Source organism: Haplochromis burtoni, unplaced genomic scaffold (genome assembly GCF_018398535.1).
Source record: "Haplochromis burtoni strain Fernald_Lab_line unplaced genomic scaffold, NCSU_Asbu1 Contig_400, whole genome shotgun sequence".
Taxonomy (NCBI): Eukaryota; Metazoa; Chordata; class Actinopteri; order Cichliformes; family Cichlidae; genus Haplochromis; species Haplochromis burtoni.
Genome location: NW_024582761.1, coordinates 437,590 through 458,790, shown reverse-complemented (window position 1 = coordinate 458,790; position 21,201 = coordinate 437,590). Strand labels below are relative to the sequence as shown.

At 45.8% G+C, this 21,201-nt stretch overlaps 2 protein-coding genes and 1 long non-coding RNA gene across 8 annotated transcripts in view; 2 read left to right on the top strand and 1 right to left on the bottom strand.

The window, feature by feature from the left end:
- The first annotated feature begins 270 nt into the window (after nucleotides 1-270).
- On the top strand, nucleotides 271-10,509 carry mfsd11 (major facilitator superfamily domain containing 11). Of its 2 annotated transcripts, none has more exons than XM_005947975.3 (14): nucleotides 271-551; nucleotides 987-1,164; nucleotides 1,246-1,301; nucleotides 2,013-2,120; nucleotides 2,204-2,283; nucleotides 2,372-2,468; nucleotides 2,980-3,038; nucleotides 3,153-3,312; nucleotides 4,852-4,895; nucleotides 4,983-5,048; nucleotides 5,212-5,337; nucleotides 5,421-5,595; nucleotides 7,192-7,327; nucleotides 7,414-10,509. In XM_005947975.3, the coding sequence occupies exons 2-14, from the start codon at nucleotides 1,069-1,071 to the stop codon at nucleotides 7,573-7,575; spliced, it is 1,365 nt and encodes a 454-aa protein (XP_005948037.1). In that variant the 5' UTR covers nucleotides 271-551; nucleotides 987-1,068; the 3' UTR covers nucleotides 7,576-10,509. The 2 variants fall into 2 exon arrangements, with proteins under 2 accessions (XP_005948037.1, XP_005948038.1); XM_005947976.3 differs by having other exon boundaries at nucleotides 271-591.
- A 441-nt stretch (nucleotides 10,510-10,950) lies between these two features.
- LOC102298513 (glutamine-rich protein 2) overlaps nucleotides 10,951-21,201 on the top strand; it is an 18,389-nt gene continuing 8,138 nt past the window's right edge. For 2 of the 5 annotated variants that reach the window (XM_005947979.2, XM_005947977.3), the window contains exons 1-10: nucleotides 10,951-11,786; nucleotides 15,189-15,269; nucleotides 16,230-16,307; nucleotides 16,436-16,498; nucleotides 17,170-17,578; nucleotides 18,168-18,256; nucleotides 18,366-18,646; nucleotides 19,487-19,568; nucleotides 19,980-20,264; nucleotides 20,878-21,000. In XM_005947979.2, coding sequence (XP_005948041.1) covers nucleotides 11,460-11,786; nucleotides 15,189-15,269; nucleotides 16,230-16,307; nucleotides 16,436-16,498; nucleotides 17,170-17,578; nucleotides 18,168-18,256; nucleotides 18,366-18,646; nucleotides 19,487-19,568; nucleotides 19,980-20,264; nucleotides 20,878-21,000 — 1,818 coding nt within the window. In that variant the 5' untranslated portion in view covers nucleotides 10,951-11,459. The remainder of the gene's footprint in view (nucleotides 11,787-15,188; nucleotides 15,270-16,229; nucleotides 16,308-16,435; nucleotides 16,499-17,169; nucleotides 17,579-18,167; nucleotides 18,257-18,365; nucleotides 18,647-19,486; nucleotides 19,569-19,979; nucleotides 20,265-20,877; nucleotides 21,001-21,201) is intronic. The other 3 variants (XM_005947978.3, XM_042212903.1, XM_005947980.3) reach the window with 3 other exon arrangements.
- LOC121812007 lies at nucleotides 15,706-19,862 on the bottom strand. The gene is made up of 3 exons (XR_006052810.1): nucleotides 19,780-19,862; nucleotides 16,412-19,612; nucleotides 15,706-16,319 (listed from the first exon to the last, which is right to left on the bottom strand). It is a non-coding gene; the product is annotated as an uncharacterized LOC121812007 (long non-coding RNA).

Below are 21,201 nucleotides of genomic sequence, written 5' to 3'. Positions count from 1 at the left end.
CAAACATACAGTTTTTTCGTGCGTGTGTGTGTGTGTATGTGTGTGTGCGTGTGCTTGTGTGTGAGAAAAATAATCTAAGTATAAATATAAGTATTTTACGAACATTTTATTCTACAGCTCCTCAGACGCCTAATCATTCTTCTGGACGAACTCGAGAGCTCCCCTACAGAACAGGAAACCCAGACGGTTTAAATATAATAGATGTAATATTAAAAAAACGGAAACGGAAACCAAGAGAAACGCCTAACTCGCGGGTTGCGTGAGTTTCTTTCTGCGCATGTGCAAGTTTTTAGCCGTTTCCTTATAGCAGCGCCTGTTAGCCTGTCAGCTGATTTCACTCACATGACTCTCGTTTTAGTTTCAGGTCAGTCCTGTTTATCGGTGCTGTGAAAGAGCTCCGGGAACCAGCTTTCCACGGCGGAAACATGGTGTTAAAGTTGGTTTAGGATCCGAACGGTGATAATAAATGGCTGCGGGGGTTCCCACGAAGAGCTGACCGACTGAGTGAGGAGAAAAGCGGGCAGGTTAGCTCAGCAGCGTCGGCAGATTTGGTGAGCTGATCACGGCTGATTTTCCGGGCACAGCTGCTCTGTAAGCGTGACACTTAAAAAACTAAAAATAGTCTCTTGTCATTGGAAATAGTCTGGAGCATTTCCGCATTATGCATTTCTAGCAACGAGCAGCAGACCGAATCTCGTTTAGAAATGTCTAAATTAAACGCTCTTTCCTATAAAATCAGATGGCACACAAGTGAGAGCACACAGCTGTGTTCATTCACCCCAGACTGTCTTCTTTATAGTTCGGCGTACATCAATCACACTACACTGCTTTGAAGGCAGTGTTGCTTTTTATCTTAATTCTTTATCAAACAAACGCAGAAAATGGGTGTTTGCGGTAAAACAGGCGGAATTTAAACGTCGCTTAGTTTTATGGCTGTTGACTGATTATTATATTCTGACATGTACTTCCTTTGTTTCTATTCTCAGATGAGCTCTTCACACCAACAGTAGATTATTATTATTATTATTATTATTTTTACTTCCTCTGGGAGTTCAGATAACCTCCAGAATGAGTCCAGAAGGGAAGAAGCTTTTAAACATCATCATCCTCGGTTTCGGCTTTATGTTCATGTTCACAGCCTTTCAGACATGTGGCAATATAGAGGTAAGTTTGTCACTGACCGCACTTCTGTCAAAATTAAGTAAACTTTACATCTTATAAGTCAGTTTTTCTTTATCTTAACAGCAAACAGTGATCAAGAGCTTCAACAGCACCGAGTTCCACGGGAGCGGATACACGAGGTAAACAAGTGTCGACTGGTGGCATTTTCTCAAATCGAATCCGTCACGGCCAGAAAGCGCTGAGGGGTTAATTCAATCTAAGGTTAATCTTATTGAACCGTCAGAGTTTTCAGGAACCTTCCAGAAACCACAAAGTGAGGAGACCATAATCACCGTCGATTATTTAAAGCTTCCAGCTGATTTTAAACAGTGAAAAGACGTCACATTAAAGTTTAAAACGGAGACATTTCACTGTTTTTGTTGTTGTTTTAAATCTATACTCATTTCAATTCGGTGCCAGCAGCAGAAAAAAACAGAAAAGCGTTCAGATGTCTGCAGAAGGCTCAAAAAAACAACTTTCACCAAAAAAAAAACAAGCTAATGAAGGAAGCTGTTAACTACCAACCATGTGATTACAACCACATTTCCCATGATGCCGTATGAGTGGATCAAGCAGATCATCCGGAGTTTGTCAGTGTTCTGTGACCAAAGAGTTCAAGAGCATTTAGCTGAAGTAGAGGGCTTCGTTAGTACGTAACGTTAACAGAGGCACAGCCTTGAAAACAGCTGATTGGTGGAAAGCACTGCAAGGCCGTCAGCAGGAACCTAAACCGCTCGTTTTTCTTCTGTGGTGGTGGTTGTAAAGTTTGGTTTTGTGCACTTCGCGTGGCTTCAAATTTTAAAAATCCATCAATTAAAGCGAGGTGCCTGACTGTGCTCTACCTCTCGCAGCATGGCCATCATCTATGGCGTTTTCTCTGCATCCAACCTCATCGCCCCGTCGGTGGTGGCGGTCATCGGGCCCCAGCTCTCCATGTTCTTCAGCGGGCTTTTGTACAGGTACCTGCACACTCGCATCCACTCTTTTCCACCCCTTCAATAGAAAACAAAGCTCCTAATTCATGCACTGTCGTCTTCCACAGCCTGTATATCGCCATGTTCATCTACCCGTACACCTGGAGCTTCTACACGGCGTCCGTGCTGGTTGGAATAGCAGCAGCAGGTAAAGCAGCAGCATCCCTCTAGCCCTGATATTTGGAAAAGAAGCTTGGTCTGTGCACATATCTGACATTTTGATTTCTGCACTCTAGTGCTGTGGACAGCTCAGGGGAACGTCCTCACCATCAACTCCACGGACAGCACCATTGGAAGAAACAGCGGTATATTCTGGGCGCTGCTGCAGTTCAGGTAAACCTTCAGGAGTACATAGTCAGGATATAAGCGTCAATGACCCCCATGTTGTCCCCAGTTCGGTCTAACAGCCAAACCACTGCCATACTTTCCCATAAACCTCAGCACGTTTCAGATTCTGCTCAATGACCACGTCAGCAGGCAGACCATAGACTGTATATAAAAGATGGATGTAGGTTTGGGGTCTTCCTGATGGCCAGCCGGGGGCGACTGTTGTGCCTGTAATAAGAAATCTGATTGGATATAAGCCTTACTGTCACTATGAACAGGTCAGAGGTCACCCAGCTGTACGGGAACCACGGTAACGATGGCGAGCTTTATGGCAGAGCATGTTCAGTGCAGCAGGCTGGTAAATATGGTACTGTGGTGCTCGTGAACAGCTCTCACCGTGAGTGGCTCACGTGAACAGGAACGGTGGATTCTGAAAGTCATGACGCTCTGTGGGAAGTTCAGTCACATGATGATTTCTGTGCACGCCTTTTTAAATATCCTCCCTCCCTCTCTGCAGCTTGTTCTTTGGAAACCTCTACATCTACTGCGCCTGGCACGGACACGTCCACATCACAGGTCTGAATCCAGCCGTTTTCTTTGAGCTCTCTGCCTCACACGGCACTTTTTATAGCATTAACTTCCTGTGTGGTCGTCTCATGAAAAGCGTCTGACTCATGCTGTTCCTCTCAGACAAGGACCGGCGGACGGTGTTCATCTCTCTGACGGTGATAAGCCTGGTCGGCTGCTTCCTCTTCTTCCTCCTCAGGAAGCCTGATTCTGAATGCTCTTCCTCTGCTGAGGCGACTGAGCCGCTGCTGCAGGAGGAACCCTGCAACAACACCGCAACCAGGTGAGCACTCAGGTGACATTATGGTTTGTTTCTGTGTACGCAGAGGCGTGTGCAGCCTCGTGGGTCAGATGCTGATTGGATGGAACAGGACGAGGAGCAACAACGACCAAAAAAACCCAAAAACGCTCAAAGATCATGAGAGACTGCACACGCCGCTGCAGCAGGACTCTCGCGTTGTTTCAACCTTCAGCTCTGTTAGAGCGCCTCTTCACTGCCCCCTGCTGACAGAAAACAGCTACAACATGCAGACTGTGGCCTGCAGGCGTAGGGCCATCGCTCAAGAATGGAACGGATGTCATTTGGATGACTGAGTTCAGGAAAAGATGGAGATGTCTCTGCGTGTTGCTTTTTGTTATTAAAGACCTGGAAATGATCCATTTCAACCAAATTCAGTTTTATTTTAAATAATTCTGCTTTTTAAGACTTTATTGTGACAGAACGGTGGACAGGCGGCAGGGAAAGACGCGCAGTAACACAGTTTCTTTTTCGTTTCTTTTTCACTATGACCTACTTCGACTTCCTGGTACCTAGGATTTTTTTTTTAATAATGCCTGCTCAGCCACTGATTGGTCAGGGAGGGACGTGACTAGAGGAGTCATCAGCGGGGCCATCAAAGCTCCATTTTTAAAAAAGAAAAAAAATCCAGCAGTGAAGGAAGTGTGTGCACGCGCCGCCTCCGTGGGCTCTCGTGTTTCATCCTGGGAAAAAGCTGCAGAGCGAGCAGCAGGTGGACCCTTACCTCGATGTCCTCCATTGTTGCTCGTGTCTCATTGAAATGAGGGCACAGGACTTTCTGCCCGCTTTGCCTTAATGACCCAGTTAGAATGGAAAATGAGTGAAATGCAATAGAGCTGAGTCGAGTAGATGCTAGTGGGAAATGACCCCGGTGTGGATTCAGACCCCACCTCTGCATCAGCCTCACCTGCTCCACCCGGCGAGCGTTCACGTGTTTACGGCTGCTACAGAAACACACAAGATAAAATATTTCCCGATGTTACACGCACTGACAAATATATGGAAGCTTTGAGCGTTTTCACTGCTGTCGTTGTTCTTAAACAGTGAAATGATTCATAATTTAAAGAAAATGAGAAAAATGAGAGTATGGAAACTTTTTCTCAGTCGTTAATAATTCAGGTGATCAGTGTGCTGCGTGAGTTACAAGTACATTCAGAATTAAAATTGAGATGCGTTTTAAATAAGAGCTCCGTGTATTATAGGAAGTAGATTGGGAATGTTCAGGAAAATTCTTTCTCTTTTTTCCCTTAAAAGCCGGATGGATGCCGTGGTTCTCTGGTCCACGGGAGGAAGGATAATTATTTCAGAGGGACTGTGGAAATGAGACAGGCGACCTTTAACTGTAAACACCATCCTTTGTGGTCTTTTGTGCATTTCTTGGGACACCGTCTCCGGGATACCAAGGCGGCTCAGGAAGGAGGGCCCAAATATAAATATGAACCTTAGAAGGTCGAGGGGCTGAAAGTTTCACGGTGACTGTTTAAATGAGCATGATGGACCTCCCACTCTCTCTCCTCTCTGCAGCTCGGGATGCTCTCACCTCTGCTCTCAGGCGCTCGACGCGTTTGGTGAGTTTCTGAAAAAATACCCTCGGTTTCTCGCCTGTAGCTGAAACGTCCCGAGCGGCGTGTTAACCTCTGCCGTCCTGTCTGCAGTCAAAGCGTGTAAGCTGTTCATCACCAGAGAAATGCTGCTGCTGGGCGTCTCCATCGGATACACAGGTGGGTGGAGACGAGCTGGGCGAGGAGAGGACGGTCTCCTCCTTTAAGTCACAATCAGATATGCTATGAAAATAACTGAATGCAAAAAAGCTGCTCAGTGCACATTTAAACACGACTGATACTGACGCCCCTCAAACTGACCCGATGCCTGCGGCTCCGTCAGGTTTGGAGCTGACCTTCTACAGCGGCGTGTACGGCACGTGCATTGGCGCCATGATGAGGTTCGGCCAGGATGCGAAGAGTTTGATCGGGATCTCTGGGATCTGCATCGGCGTGGGCGAGATATTAGGTGAGTCATCTTCATTCGTCTGAAGGGAAAACGCCGCAGGGCGAGGACAAGGAGACGAGCTGAGTGTCGCGTCTCTCCGTCAGGTGGTAGCGTGTTCGGGATACTGAACAAACGCATCGGCTTTGGGAGGAACCCCATCGTTCTGCTCGGGCTCGTCACCCACATCATCGCCTTCTACCTGATTTTCCTCAACATCGCCAGCGACGCTCCGCTGGCCCCGGAAGAAGGAACAGATCTGGAGGCCTTCATCACCCCCAGGTAAAGAAAAATCACGTGAGGCGCTGAGGTGTGAGTCATAACGACAAAATTGACTTTTAAAAAAATAATTTGTTATCAAACTAATAAAAAAGGAGAGATGTTGATGAAAAAATATAAAAAGGTTTTAATAGAGATTGACAGACCACGTGACTTTCGCGCATTGCATGCCGGGAACTCGTGGCAAAACAATCCAAGTACCGCATCAAATGCAAGCATTTGCAGCACCGCAAAACGTTCATTCTCCGGTTCCAATAAATTCTTGCTTTTTCTTTGCCCCCCAAAAAGGTATGTACAAAACGAAGGAGAACAATGCCGGTCCGTACAAAGACAGACTTGATGAAAAGACAAAGAAAAGATACGAGGAAAAAATCAAAGGAGTGAAAGGGTCAGACCCTTACGAGCACACAGAGGGACAAAAGACGTTAGCGTGCTGCCCAACTTTCACCACGCTCAGATTTATAATCATACGGTTCTTGGAGTGAGTGCATACACTCATGAAGTTTAGTAACTTCAGGTCACTGCAACAAGCCCAGGTACAGTTTACCGACGGATGGGTGCAGGACCTTGAAATGCACCGTGTAGAACGAAAAGACCATCGTACGTATCATAAGTTTACCAGTCTCACAAATCGTCGTCATAAATACACATTCGTTAACCGTTTATTAATAGGACCTTTGAGCTCAACGGTAATTAATTAGTAGTGGAAATAATTTCTGGTAGCATCACAGAAATGTAGCAGTGACAATAATACTGTATGCTGTAATCGTACTGGGCAATTAGTGATACAAAAAACCTGTTTTATCCTGTGAATAAAAGTATATGTTTTTGTCAATGTACCATAATAACAGAAGCGAAACGCAATATTGTGTCAGGACAATTCACTATTTATGCACAATAAACAAAGGAGCATAGCGCGACAATTTCTGTTCAGCGCCAGACTTGCTTGTAACCTATATCACCAATTATGTTATGAAAAATGACGCATTAACTACAACAGCAGACTGACCTTTGTGTAAATGCTTGGAGCAGACTAACCTGTGAGCTGGAGTGTTCTGGGACGTTATATTTGGTCTTTGAATGGCTGCAATCCAGGCCATCCGTCGCCTCTTTGTTACTTCGGAAACATGGCTCGAACAATTTCTCTTCAACGACGTAATCCGATAACAACCGATCTCTTTACCCGTCGGCTTCCCGTGGCTGTCATGCGACCGGCTATTGCAGTTAATAATACAACAGCTTCTTGCCATTTTTGTGTTTCTTTTTATCGCTGTATAACTGATTTCAATTGAAAGCCTGCGTGCGCTAGTACCTCTTGCCACGAGTTCCCAGAATCCTTTGCGGTTTTACCCCTGAGTGCCGTCACATTTTCAATCTCTATATATATATATGATTATTAATACATGTGTGTGCATTTAAAATAAAATCGAAATGACTGAAATAATGCAAATGACTGATTTTGTTACCTTTTCACAATAAAAGCCTCGTTCTCTTTCCCCGGAGCCTCCGCTACGAGCCCTCTGACTGTGTTCAGACTTTGGTTTTCTAAACTTATTTAAACGATGCTGTCAGGTTAACATTACCATTTGTGTGCCTCAGCGTGGGCGTGGCCTTGTTCTGCAGCTTCCTGCTCGGTCTGGGTGACAGCTGCTTCAACACGCAGCTCCTCAGCATCATCGGCTTCATGTTCCACGACAACAGCGCCCCCGCCTTTGCCGTCTTCAAGTTCATCCAGGTGACACAAACGCTGAACAGGAGAGTGTATTGTTTTACAGCTGAGTTTTATTTTGAATTAACCTGTGTTTGTCATTTCCTGTGCAGTCCATCATGGCCGCTCTGGCCTTCTACTACAGTAACTACCTGCTGTTGCACTGGCAGCTGCTCATCCTGGTCGTGGTGGGGTTTCTGGGCACGATAACCTTCTTTAAGGTGGAGCACATGGCCAGCTCCAGCAGGCGGCAGTCGGACTACGACAGTATCTGAGCCGGGCCGGATGACGAGGGCACAGCTGGAGTTTTTTCACTCTCCACTGCTGGAAAGGAAAAAAAACCTCGCCCAGGGACGACCGGCCCACAGACTGATGCTAGCTGTGGTACATTTAGATTCTGAACCCGGGACCAAACGCTCCTCCTGATCTCAGCATTTACCCAATTAAATCAAACAGCATGTGTGACGGTGGTGTGCACGCCTCATATACCTCGTTTAGTTTCATAACCAGACTCCTCCTTCTTGTGCACTCGGTCTGTAAATAAACTCTATTCAAGGCAAAGAGAGTAATAATCCCACTGCTCGTGTTGGCGTCACGCTGTTAGTCCTCCTTCAGTGGACCAACTTCCATCTTGACAACAAATTCTGTGAAAAGCCCTCGGTCATCTGTTAGAAACATACAGGAGAGCTCCACGGAAACCACACCCACCTGAGGGGAAAAATGGCATCCAGATCACTGAGCCAATCACTGAGCAGTTTTAAAAGGTTAAACATATTTGTAGGGTTTTTTCTGGATTTGTTGACAAGAAGAGAAAGGTTTAAGTTAAACGTCTATACTCTATCTGCACAAATCCAGCTCTGGTTACAGCCAAATACTGAAGGGTTGTCACTCATGGGTGTCTCATAAATATTTTCTTCCTTCTAATGTTGGAGTGAAGCGGTCACAGACTGCGATTCACGCCACATGAGGCAGTTTTACTGTTCTCGGCTGTTCGGCTTTAAAATTAAGCCGTTATTATTTAAAGAGAAACAAAACGAAGTCACTTCTTCTGGTGTCAGATTCACGTTCACCCCTCGTCTTCTGTTCTTTTACACGACTGGTTTCGTCGTAATGAGATCCGTGTCGTCAAAGTGCATCTCTGCGGTCCAGGAAGCAACTCTTAATCAGGCGTGGCTGACGGCGCTCGGCTCAGACTGCAGAGCAGACGATGTTCTGTTCGTGCCTCTAAGGACAGGAAGAAGTTTTGCTTTTTTTTTCTTCCTCATCTTTGCTGCTTTTCTCACCTCTTCGTGTTTAACAAAAAGAAAAAGTCAGGGGTTTTTGTTTTTTTTTTCTGCGCTGATGGTGGCGGCCAGAGTTGAAGCTACACAGACTTTGACCTGAAGGGGCGTCTCAGTGATTGGGTATCTCTAACATTTGGTGGCTCACACGGGTAGGTGTCTACAGTAAAAAGAGAGGGAAAAATGCTTGTTCCTACAAATCCCATAATGCAACATCCACTGAACTGTTTTCCCTTCCTCGTAAAGGCACCCTGTGCAGTTTTTGCCCACTAGGGGGTGCTATTTGACTTAGTTTGAATAACTTTTGGTAAACGTGACGATGGAGGTGCCACCAAAAACATGAGAAACAATCATGGGGAGATATCCAGGGTTTTCCTGCATATAGGGGTGAAAAATCTGTCCTTCCACTAAAAGAAAATCACCAAAACTGATTGTTTTTAACAGCTTTTACTCTAGAAATACTCTTTAAAAAAAATGAAATGGCCAATAATAAGAGGACATGCACTTATTAATGTGGTCTAAGGAAATGCAGACTTTTTACACTGACTGGTCATGCCTACATGTGCAGCTCACTTCCTTAAACCACATTTTAACTCAACCAAATGAACTTCAAAATTTCCCCATTTAATGTTAATGATCGGCATTAAAAATATGATTAAACTAAAAGAACACAAATATAACAAACTGTGCCCTCGTTCATCTTTCTGCTCGTCATCTGACTCCCCTCTGCCCGTCTTGAACTGAACTTAATCGTTCCTTTGGTTCAGGTTTAGTCAAATGATAAATTCTTGTTTAAAAATAGTTAAAGTGCCACAAAATGAGTCGAAGCAGTTGTGATGTTCTGTTAGATGGTGCAGTGAGTTGGTATAGCCTTTAACCAGTTAAATCATCATGATATATTCTCAATTATGATGGTGGACTGTAGCTCAACACGTGAAAACACTGCCACCTAGTGTCTGCAGCGTGCACAGGGTAATCACAGAAGGTATCTTTATTGAGGTCAAGCCTGTCTGGGCTGCTGCTCAGTGCAGATTCACAGTTTCACTCTCTAGTTTAAACTGATGTGACGCCAAACAGACACAGCGTGACATTTGAGCCTTAATGCTTTTTGTAATGTTGCCATGGTGACGGGGAGCAACTTCAGACATGCTGTAGTTTCTTTTTTTTTCCTGTTCCAAGTGTCAAACAACGAATGGCCGCACACTATTGTAGTTAATTTATTGCTGGGAGTCGGGTTTGCTCAACTTTGGTTCATGTTGCTACTGCAGTGAACGCAATCAAAGGATAAATAAGGGAAATGTACCAAGATGATGATTTTATACTTGAATGTAATTAAAAATGACACCCAAACTTCTGCCTGCATGTTTTTCTTGTCAATAAAATACTGTTTTCTGCATTCATTGTGTTTACATGGAGAGCTCCACAGCTTTAAAGACGGAAACACGAGATGATCTGAACAGAGCCGTCGGTCACTTCAAACACATCTGGATCCTCACTGACTTTTGAGTTATTTGTGTGCGTGACGCTAAACCAAAGAGAAGTTCCTCTAATGTCCACAGGAGGCTGCAGCAGTAAGTCAGTCCCCGCAGACTCCTGTGTTAAACCTCTGCAGCAGCAATAATCATGCTTACTGCCTGATACACAAACTGTTCTGGGCTCTGAGGCTTCACTCATCTGGACCGCTGGACTGTTTAATATGAACAAACATTAAACTGTTTAAGTTCCTTTCTTAAGTAGTTTTAAAGTTTATTTGTATGACATGTCAAAACCAGCATCGCAAAGTGCTTACATAGAAACTACAAATCTGATAATACAGGCTGTGCAATGTAAGCACAAGAGCTGATGTGTTTCCAAGGGTGATGGAAACTGAAACTCAAGAAAAGAATCTAAAAGAATAAGATATCTGTGAGCTATATCAGCTCTGTGATATGAATGATTTTCACAGTGATTTCAGAGCAGACGGTGATGATGTGAGTCTGCGTTTTTCTTCTCTATTTATAGAGACTGTGGCTGCGAGTTATTTGCCTTCAAATATGTCCTTTTATTGTTCATTTTATTATGATACTCATTAAATAGCTCCCCTGACAAATCCTACCCATGCCACATAAAAGAATACGAAAACGTGATGCAAGTGATTAAATCTCATTTTCAACAAACCAAAAACTCAACAATCAGTTTCTCCGTGGAAGCGAAGTAAAGCTGGAAACAGAAGATAAAAGTGAAGTGTAAACTAAAAACGATTTAAAAAAATAAACTCATCCTAAAATAGTCCCGGACGTGCTTTCGTTTCCATTCGAGAGCTCTCAGAAATCCGCTTTTCCTCAACACAGCCTTAGGGCCGCTTGTTGCCTGGCAACAATCAACGCTACGACCTTTCCAACGTGGGACTGCCGCGCGACGCGACGTCAAGTAAGAGTAAACGGTCAACACCACATCCGGTTACCGTCTTAACAATAAAAGTATAACTGGTAAATATTGCTGGCAAGATTCACAACAGAGCCGAAAGACGTGGCGCTAATCTGCATATTTATATAATAAAATCGGTCATGTTAGCATGATTAAGATTTTTGTTTCCACAATACGGGTTTTAGTTTGCATTCAAACTTTATTTTGGGAGGTCAGCGTTTGTGCATCCGGCAAATATGGCTAGCTTGTTAAGTGGGGGCTGCTGTTTTCTGTTGAACGTGACGAGATTCCAGCACAAACCCGAGATTACCGCCGCTGGTGGGATGTCTGACTGAAACACCGGAAAACCGACTCTAGGGAAAGACCACTGACACTTGTAATTGTTTTTATTATAAATACCGGGTCTTGAGTAGCTAAGGGTGAAGTTTGAGCTAACGTTAGCTTCACGGTAACGGTTTAACGGTCCGTCAAACATGTCGGAGGAGGTGAGTCTGTACGACCTGCTGAACCTATCCATCGGGACCCCCCAGAAGTCCTCCGTGAACTTCGGCGCCCTCCACTCGCTGCTCGCTGCCATGCTGAAACAGCTGAATCTCCGGGAGGTGAAGACCCGGTGGAGGGACTCCTCTCCGGGTTATTGGAGCCCTGATCTCACGGCGGCAGAGCAGGAGGTTCAGGTGGAGGTTCAGCCGGACACTGACTTCCAGAATCGGGCAGCCACTCCCTCATGCCCGGGCCCGGTCCCCGACCAGCTGAACCTCCTTTCCCGCATCCAGACATGTGAGGACGGCCTCTCTAAGGTGAAGTACTCAAAGACCACCTTAAAGAAAAACCACCTATGATCACTGAGAAATACATCAGAATCTGTATGATGATATACAATCAGTGGAAGATTAAATATAAATTCATACACTTCATACATTTAAATGGAGAAACCTTGTGCTCGATGACACTGTGTTCATAAACAAAACAAAATAATGAAACAGAAATATTCCTTCACCTGAAGTTAAATGAGCAGGAAGGCAAAGTCACCCACTCAGTGGCTCTGATTCACTCTCATTCGTCATGTGTCATCCCAACCACCTGAACACAGAGTTTTCGAAGTAAAGAAAGGTTTGGTGCCCGTTTCCAATAAATCAAATTACAGAGGTTGACCTCAGTGACCTCACAACCAATGGCAACCCAGTAATAACCATGGTTCCCACAGTGTGCTGGGCACCAGTGTAACATCCATAACCTGCAGTCACTGTCCTGTGTTTGTTGAATTGTTTGAAATTACTGTCTGCTTAAAAAAACAACAGTTCCTCAATTTATGCTCCTTTTCTGGTAGTGCTGAGAACGCAACTGCTCTGCCACCTGGCTGTAGCTCAGGTGGCAGAGCAGGTCAGCCACTAATCAGAAGGTCGGTGGTTCGATCCCAGGCTGCACCCTGGCTGCATGCCAAATATCCTTGGGCAAGACACTTCACCCGTTGCCTACTGGTGGTGGTCAGAGGGCCCGGTGGCCCCTGTGTCCGGCAGCCTCGCCTCTGTCAGTGCGCCCCAGGGTGGCTGTGGCTACAATGTAGCTTGCTATCGCCTGTGTGTGAATGGGTGGATGACTGGATATGTAAAGCGCTTTGGGGTCCTATGGACTAGAAAAGCGCTATACAAATGCAGGCCATTTAACATCTGCAGCGTGGACGTGTAACTGTGATTAACAGGCAGTATGATGTGGTGACACCACACTACTGTGGTCTGCCTGTTGGTACCATGTATTAAACAATCATCACATTTTGCGCTCTGGGCCGCTTTAACTGCGCTGACACCTGTAAACGTGCGTGCGCCTGATTTCTTTGGTGGTTTTGTCGCCTTTTTTGCATCTTAAAAAGAAAGAAATCCTTGTTTTTTGAGACACTGAACATCGGTGCCAATGCTGTTGCCTGATGTGGTGGGTGATGCAGTAATGTTCAGAGACGAGCTAAAAGACTACATTTGTTTGTTTTTAGTGAATATGTATTGTTTTCCTGCACAAAGTGAGAATAAAGAAACAATAAAGCGTCAGTAAAGACCACACACTGTAGATAACTATATGACGCTGCCCCTGACCGTGGCCCAGCGACTTCTTCTCTTCTTCCATGTCTGGCTTACAGTGGTGAACATTTCAGCATATTACTAAGCCGCTGATGATAGAGCAGAGCACAATGGGAGATGGGCGCCACCCTGACATCTCAAATGACCCCAGAGTGTCCCCGTTCAGGTTTCTGCAGAGCTGCCGCCGGCAGATGAGCACATACAACATCATCAGGCCGCCCAGCAACATTTTGATCTTAAAAACGTCATGCAGCGTGGAGGACGTTAAAGGTCGGAGGTGTTTGTGGTTCACACGTTGCTGCCTCCCCCTTCCCCTCCTCCTCCGCCTTGCACTCTCCTCTCTGCGTGATAGGGGGTAATTAGTCCCCTGCAGAGATGCCTCTGGTTGTCAGGGGATGAATAGCTCTCAGGTGAAGAGCGGGACACCGAGCAGGTGCACGGAGGTGCGGCTGAATCATTCATGTCCTCTGTGGGCTCGGCCCGGGTCAGCTGCTGTTTCTGCTGGCGCGCCCTCTTCATCCGGCTGCATGACCTCAGTGTGTTCTTCATGTGAAAGGCCGGACGGCAGGCATCACCCATTAATCTGACAGACAACTGTTTACCTGAACATGGCTTTTGGTGCATCGGGGTTGGGTTGGGTTGGGGGGGGTTCTAGTTAATGAGTGACTGATCTGAACGAGGCTGGAGTGTAACCAGAACACAGACGGAGCTCGGAGCCCTCACAGAACTGTTCCGCCATGTTGGCGAGTCTTTTTCCTAAATCAGTTTGAGAGACATCAGCAGGTTCTCGTTATTTACAGAAGCAGTTATGAATATTTTGGATATGCAAGTGATAGGACTTCATCTAATGATGATTTCATAATGTTCTCCATTTACTGATTGAGTTTTTGCTTTCTGAACATTTTGGTTGTGTTGAGTTAAAGGCCACCACCAGCCATAACATAGACTGTAGATAAATGATGGACAAAGCTAATGTGACCTGCTGGTTTTGGTCTCATTTTTGCCAGAAGAGACCATATTTGTTCCAGAGCGAGCAGCGTGGGAGACTGCACAGGAGCATCACACTGACTTGGATACCTGCTGATCAGTGCTCGGTAACATCTAATTAATATCCTCGAATTTCACCCAAACTGGAGCTCAGACTTGTTGGACTGCACAGCAAAAGTCATCCCAGAAAGCAGCGAATCAGAGTCTGTGTTTTATACCAAAGCATGAGCGTCGTAAAGCTGAGCAGGTAGCCTTGGTGCTGAAAGCGAACCAAACAGCGGGAGAGTTTTCCCAAAGCGTAATGAAGAATCCGGATTAGCTGTATGGGAATGTGATTTGTTTTAAAGTGTTCGAACCGTCCCGATGACCCCGGACACAAGGTGAGGCTGCACTCATTAACCAGCTCTGAGTCACTGAGGCCCGAGCCGTGGGGGGTCGCCATGCATCACTCGGCACATTTGACACAAGTTAAACAGCAGCTCGCACACAGCTCAGGAATTTCCTTTGCTTCGGCGTGAAAGGACAGATCGAACCGTGTCTGTTTGCTCTGCAACACACCTCACGCCACCCCCACAGGAAGTGTAAATGACCCACAGGTCAAAGAGCCGATCATCAACCCAACGCACTTCACGCTACATCCATCAAATTAAATTTAAAAAATAACAACATCAGAGCACATCAGCTTCCCTATTCTGATGATTTCTCTCATATTTGGACAATTATTGTACTACAGCAGTTATTTCATAAATGTACGTCACTGCCACACATGGACATCCACAGGAAATGAGTCCAGCATCTTGTACCACTAACCCAGGCATCAGCAACCGCTGCTGTGACAGCGCCAGTATTCATCCAGATCATCCATAATCTATAATCTATATCTAATCCATACATCAGCACAAATCGCAGGACGAGATGCGAGATAAGAAAGAAAAACCAGTTTTAAAAATCTCCCAGATCAGTGAAACACCAGAACAGACACGCCCCCACCCACACATCTGACTTCCTGTGACAACTCCTCTGCCAATCGGTGAGCAGAAAACCACCAGGCGTCACCTTTTACACACCTACAGGATGAGAAGCAGTTTTTTTGTAGTGAATATGTGCGGCGTACTGATTCGAAGCTGTGTGCTGTGTCTGCAGTCGACGAGGCTGATCCTGGACCTGAACGAGCAGAACGAGCGTCTGAAGGAGCAGATGGAGGAGCTCCGGCAGCAACACGAGGTCGGGCCGTGCACAGCGAAACACACCGCAAACACCACGACCGATCAAACCGCACAAAGAAATAACACTGAAACGTTTTCAAATGATTACAGTCAATTAGAGCAAAAACAAAAAATCACAAACGCTGGGACAGATTCTGTCACCTGCACCGATTCCAAGCTGCTCTGATGAAGCTCCACGTACGGACACTGCTGACCACAAAGCAGATGGTCCCGCTCCTCTTTAGCCCGCAGGACCATCTGGAGTGAGATCGGGCCAAATTCATTAAACATTTTTAATTATATTTAATTTTTGAAACTTTTTCTATGAAACTCTGATCCAGGTTTTATGGAAGTGCTTCTACTTTCAATAATCAGAAATCAAACAGTCAGTCAGAAAACTCAAAGAGCCTGATATACTTTATTTCTACTTTATACTTATTTAGATATACTTTATTTCTACTTTATACTTATTTAGATATACTTTATTTACTACAGAAGTAATATTAGACACATCTTATAACAGCATCACTCAAATAAACAAAATGAAACAATTTAATGTGGTAAAACAGAACACACAATAAAGGAGCCCAGTTCAACAGAAAAAATGAAATACGCAGAATAATAAAGCTCCATAAACAAAAAGTAGAATAGAAACCTGCAACTAGAAATAAAACGATAAATAGAAACTGTCAGAAAAAAAGTTCTGGTCTGACTGGATAGATTTATGAATCTGAACCACAGAAAGTTTCTCTGCTGTCCAAAAGTCTCAGTCAATGTTCAGCTGAAGAAAAGAGCTCATCATCATAGCAAATATTTCATGTATGTTTGACTTTTAGTGGCTCTGCAGGGAAACACGCTGATTCTGAGCCACGCCGTATTTTCAGCGTCTTCTCGCCCTCAGGCCTCGGCGATGGAGCTCAGCTGATGCTGGATGTGGATTCGTGGGATGTTCTGATCTCTCCCTCTGTCCTGTGTTCAGATGGTCGGTGACGCTTTGGGGACGGCCGCTCGGGTAGAGAGCTGCTGCCACCGTGTGGACGCTCTGGAGGACACTGTGGTGAGGGTTTGTCTGAGGGGAGGATGTGACACTGTTTAAACTGTTGGCTACTGGCTTCTGTGTAATAATGTAATTCTGACAGTTTAATGAGGACATGCCCAAACCTCGTGATTTCACTGTTGTTACAGAAGTCTCTGAGGGACGCAGTTCTGCCCGGCGACAGAGAGGGCGAGACAGAAAAATTCCAGAAGGTGAGAAAGAAACAGAAACTTGTGTTTGATCAGAAACAGACGAGCTTACAGCCAGATGTTTAGAGTCCTAAAGTTATTTTAGTGTCGAGCAATTGGAGGAAAGCAGCCATGTTTGTGTGCAGAGCCGAGCTGAGGCCTCAGCAGGAGAATATTTACCAAGAAACAAGAGGCAACAAGCCAAACAGGCGGATGTGACATGAAATTTTGCTTTTAAAGAAGGTTCTTTAATCAAATTTAGATAAAGTTGGGGCAGATGTTCATGGGAATCTGATCTCTTTGGCATCAAAGAGAAAAAAATAAAAATCCCAGCTCTGCTGTTTTTATTCGAACCATCCATATCACACGTCTCTGTTTTGGGGTTAATTTGATCTTCACCCGTCTGTTTATTATTGAAGAACCTCTGCGGCTCACTCCCAGCTCCATGTTTTTATGCTTGGCCTCTGCTTTGTGTGATTAAGAGGTTCATAATAATCCTTCTTAATCTCACCCGAGCTTTGGTGCAGCTCCAGAGTTTTCCCCGAAACAAGCTCTTTTAGCTCCACTCCCACTAAATCAGCTTGATTCTGATTGGCTGCCCTTCCCTGCTGTGTTCCTGACCAGCGGTATGGATTGGAGTACAGTGTTGATATTTGTCTGCAGTTTCAGAGTGTTTGTCTCTGACTTCCTCACAGGAGCCTGGAGATTCAGGGATCGATAATCAGCTCGTGGCAGCCAAACAAACCTCCTCGCCTTCCGGCAGTGACCTCACCGAACCTCCTCAAAGCAGCACACCTCCCTCCTCCCACCCCGACAAGGTCACCGTTGGACCAGCAGCTCCAAGTTCTCCAAATAAATCCGAGTGCTCTTCGGTCCAGTCAGGGCCGCCTCCACAGGCTGGTGTTAAAGCAGACTCTGCTAGTAAACCTCCAGCTTCAGATTCCAACAGCTCCACACCATCCACAGAGGCAGTGGAGGCCCTGAGGAGTGTGAGCCAGCTGCAGGAGAGGCTCGTCCAGGTGGAAGCTCACGTAGCGGTGTTAGAGAAAGGAAAGGCAGACCAGAGTCAGCTGGCTCAGCTCAGAGAGCTCATCGCCACCAAAGGTGACGCCATACAAGCTGTTAGAAAGTCTCTCATGAACACAGCTCTCATTTAAAGTGTTCAGATCACAGTGTGAGATCTGAAGTCATAGCATGAAGAATATATTAGAGCTGCACCAACCTTTGATTTTATTTTATCTTTCTTAAAGGTTTTTACAAATTATTTTGTTTAAAAATGTCTTAGCCTCCCAAAAATCTATCAGCAGAATGTGAAGAAACAGCTGCTATGAGTTTGTGCCCGAAACATCTGTTGTTGTGGCCACACTTCTGTGTAATGCCTAATTGTACCACAAGGTGGTGCAGTCTTTCTTTAACCTGGTAAGTCAGCGAGAGCACTTCTTGAGGGAGCGGGTATAAAGAACACACACATCCCAAAAATGTAACACCCCTCCTGGTAAAACACTGCCCCCCAGTGGTAAAAGTTCGACTAAACTTTTATAGGTATTTACAGTAATTACTGTAATTTATCCTGTAACTATTATTTGTACATATTACAGCTCAAACTTCATGGAATGAATGAGAATTTCAGCACTTTTAGAGCATCTGATTTCTGCTCCCAGACTGCGATGCTGATGTTATGTTGAACATTTAGGTTCCCATGGAGACGCGTTCAGTAACCTGATGGATCAGCTAAATGAGCAGAGAGGTTTGCTAGACCACCTGATGAGCGACCGAGGAAAGGTGAGTAAGAACCAACTGGAACAACCCTCTCCTCCTCAAACATCAGCACAAACGCTGCCTTGTCACTTCCTGTCTGTCGGCTCTGATGGTTAAATTTGTCCGTCTGAAGCTGGACGCCTTGGAGGACATGCTCATGAGCCTGATGAGCCCACACAAAGAAAGCGCCTCCGAGGTATCTATAGAGAGGGCGGAGTTACAAGTGTCAGAGTGGGCGGAGTCAGAAGCTTCAGAGAGGGCGGAGTCAGAAGCTTCAGAGAGGGCGGAGCCAGAAGTGTCAGAGAGGCTGGAGCAAAAGGAAGCTTCGGAGAGGGCGGAGTCAGAGGTTTGCAGAAGAGTGGGTTCAGACAGCGAAGGTTACCGAGAGCTCAGAGAGCAAATATCCTACCTCAGGTAAAGACACACAGGAGGGAGAGCCAGTTTTACATCACCCAACAGAAGTTTTAAAAGGAGCCCTGACCATGAATATACATATACAGCTTCCTGTAGTAACACCAGCTCAGCTATTTTAAGCTCGCTTTAACTGTTTTTGAAGTCTTGGCTTGAAGCTGAGGGCAGTGAGAGAAGCGTGAACGTGATGTAACTGAGGATGTTACTCAAACTGCCCCTGCAACACAAAGGCAGTCGCAGCTACGGAGGCGAGAGGATCTGTGTATGCGTATAACTCTGGCCCCGCCCACTTCGCATCACCAGCAGTTATTTCGTCCGTCACAGCCGGAGTTGTTAAATGTCATTGTCCTTTAAGACCGAGTTCATCACCCAAGAGCTCCTGAACCAGCACACTGTTGTTGGGATTTGGAGCTTTATAAATAAAACAGATTTTTTTACAGCAAGTGTGGCACGCCTAAACGAGGGCGGTGTTATGGTGACAACGATGATGGCGCCTGACAGAAACTAGACCTAAAACTATTATTTTATAATGAATTCACAAGAATTCACCGCCTTTGTTATCAGGTGGGTTTCATGTTCACGTGTAAACACGATCAGTCTTTCCTGTCACAGAGGAAACACTAGTGGGATGCAGTTTGTAGCGTCATTGCGTGCATTTCCGGCCGCTTCTTCTTCTGACATCATTGTTTGAGCTGCCTGGAAGAGAATGATCCAACTTGCAGAGAGAAACTCGTTAAACGCGCTGAATCAGGGCTCCTTTTAGTCTTTCGAAACTTGTCAGGAGTTTTATTCACCCGGGTCACTTTAGTCGTTGTGCTTTCATGATGGCGCCCTCGTGTCCAGGAAGCGTGTGCAGTGGCTGGAGGAGGACGTGAAGCAGACTCAGTGTGAGGAGAAAGCGGCAGACCAACAGCTACAACGTCAGGTCAGGCAGGAAGTGCTGAAGCTCAGGAGGCAAACTGGCGCCACCTACAGGGAGGGAACGGAACAGCAGCACACGTGTAAATGGCGAAGTCATAATTTAGGAGTTTTGTTATGCTTGGCACATTTGGAAAAAACAATCAGAAAAAATATCAGAAAAGTTGTTTGTTTTGGTCAAGGAGCCGCGTCTTTAGTTTTCGCTGTCAGGTGTTTACCTGTAGGTGGCGTCTGTTTCCTGAATGTCATGCAGGAGACATCATGTAGATTTCCACACTGTAAAAAAAGTCTCAAATGACAGTGTGAGTCTGAAAACATTCCAGACAAAGCAGAGGAAACAGAGAAACAGTCAAAGATGCCCTGGTGTTTCAGGCGACATGCATCAGTCTAATCTCAGTTCTTTGCCCTCCGACCTCAGCTGGACGACCTGCGGGGAACGCTGGAGGACACAATCTTGTCCTTCACATCTCAGCTGTCCACGAGTCTATGCGATGAGGCCGTGCAGGTGGAGAGTGGTGGTCCGAGCGTCCGTCAGAGCGAAGAGTGGTCAGCTCTGAATGCCAGAACAACAAACATTGGAGAGAAGCTCAGCTTTCTGTTCGAGCACTACCAGCAGCTGCAGGACGCGGTGAACAGACTGATCCAGCAGCAGGGCGGAGCCAGAGAAGGGCCGCCGCAGGACCGAGAGGCAAGCCAGAGCAGGGTGAAGCTAGGGAACATTTCAGATCTGCACGCTGGGTTTAAGAGAGTGCTGAAAAGACCTGACTTTGATTTTTACCTTTTAAGGTCACGTCCAAGCTGCTCCTACCTTGGCTGCTGTTTTTAGATCTCTCCATAACTCACAGTCTAAGTACTGTAGGTGGCTAAAAATCTCACAACTTTCCTCATGATGTTCTTCCTCAGACACCACAGGAAGTTCTAGCTGCCTCTTCCTGGTGGACAGATTCGTGACGCTCAACACTGTGAGCGATGCGGTCCTTACCTGAGATGCCGTAAACTGCAGATTGTTGCAGACGCAGCAAAAGTCTGCAGGGTTTGAGGTTTTTGATGAAACCGCAGAGCGTGCAGGGTACGAGGTCTGGATGGACTGCCAGGAAGTGATCTAAAAATAGCAGCAGTGGTGGAAGTGGCCCAGAGGTGCTCCAGGAGATGATGTTAAAGGGGAGGTCAAAGTCCTGGAACCTCGTCTGGAAACTAAACGTCACTGCTCCGATATACACAGAATACACCGGGGTTAAGCTGTCTGCAGGAAGATCTCTGATTCCTTCTGTGTGTGTGTGTGTGTGTGTGTGTGTGTGTGTGTGTGTGTGTGTCAGAACATGGAGCTGGTGAACGGCGTGCAGCAGGCGATGCTGCAGCTTCAGGCCGACTGTAAGAAGCTAAACGAGACGATGAGTTCGCTGCACGAAGACAGCAAACGCAAGCAGAGACACATCGAGGTAAAACATGCAGCGCGTTCCTCGTCACATGTCATTCAGTCTCAGCTACCACAGCATCACACAACAGGACAAAAACTATGGCGTTATTTTTGTGCTATTCTGAGCGCACGTAAAAAAAGGTTTGCAGGTGCAAGTGTTGCATTTTGAGGAGAAATTTATTTTGAGCAAAGAAAAGCTAAATTTGAGTGAACAAAATTCATT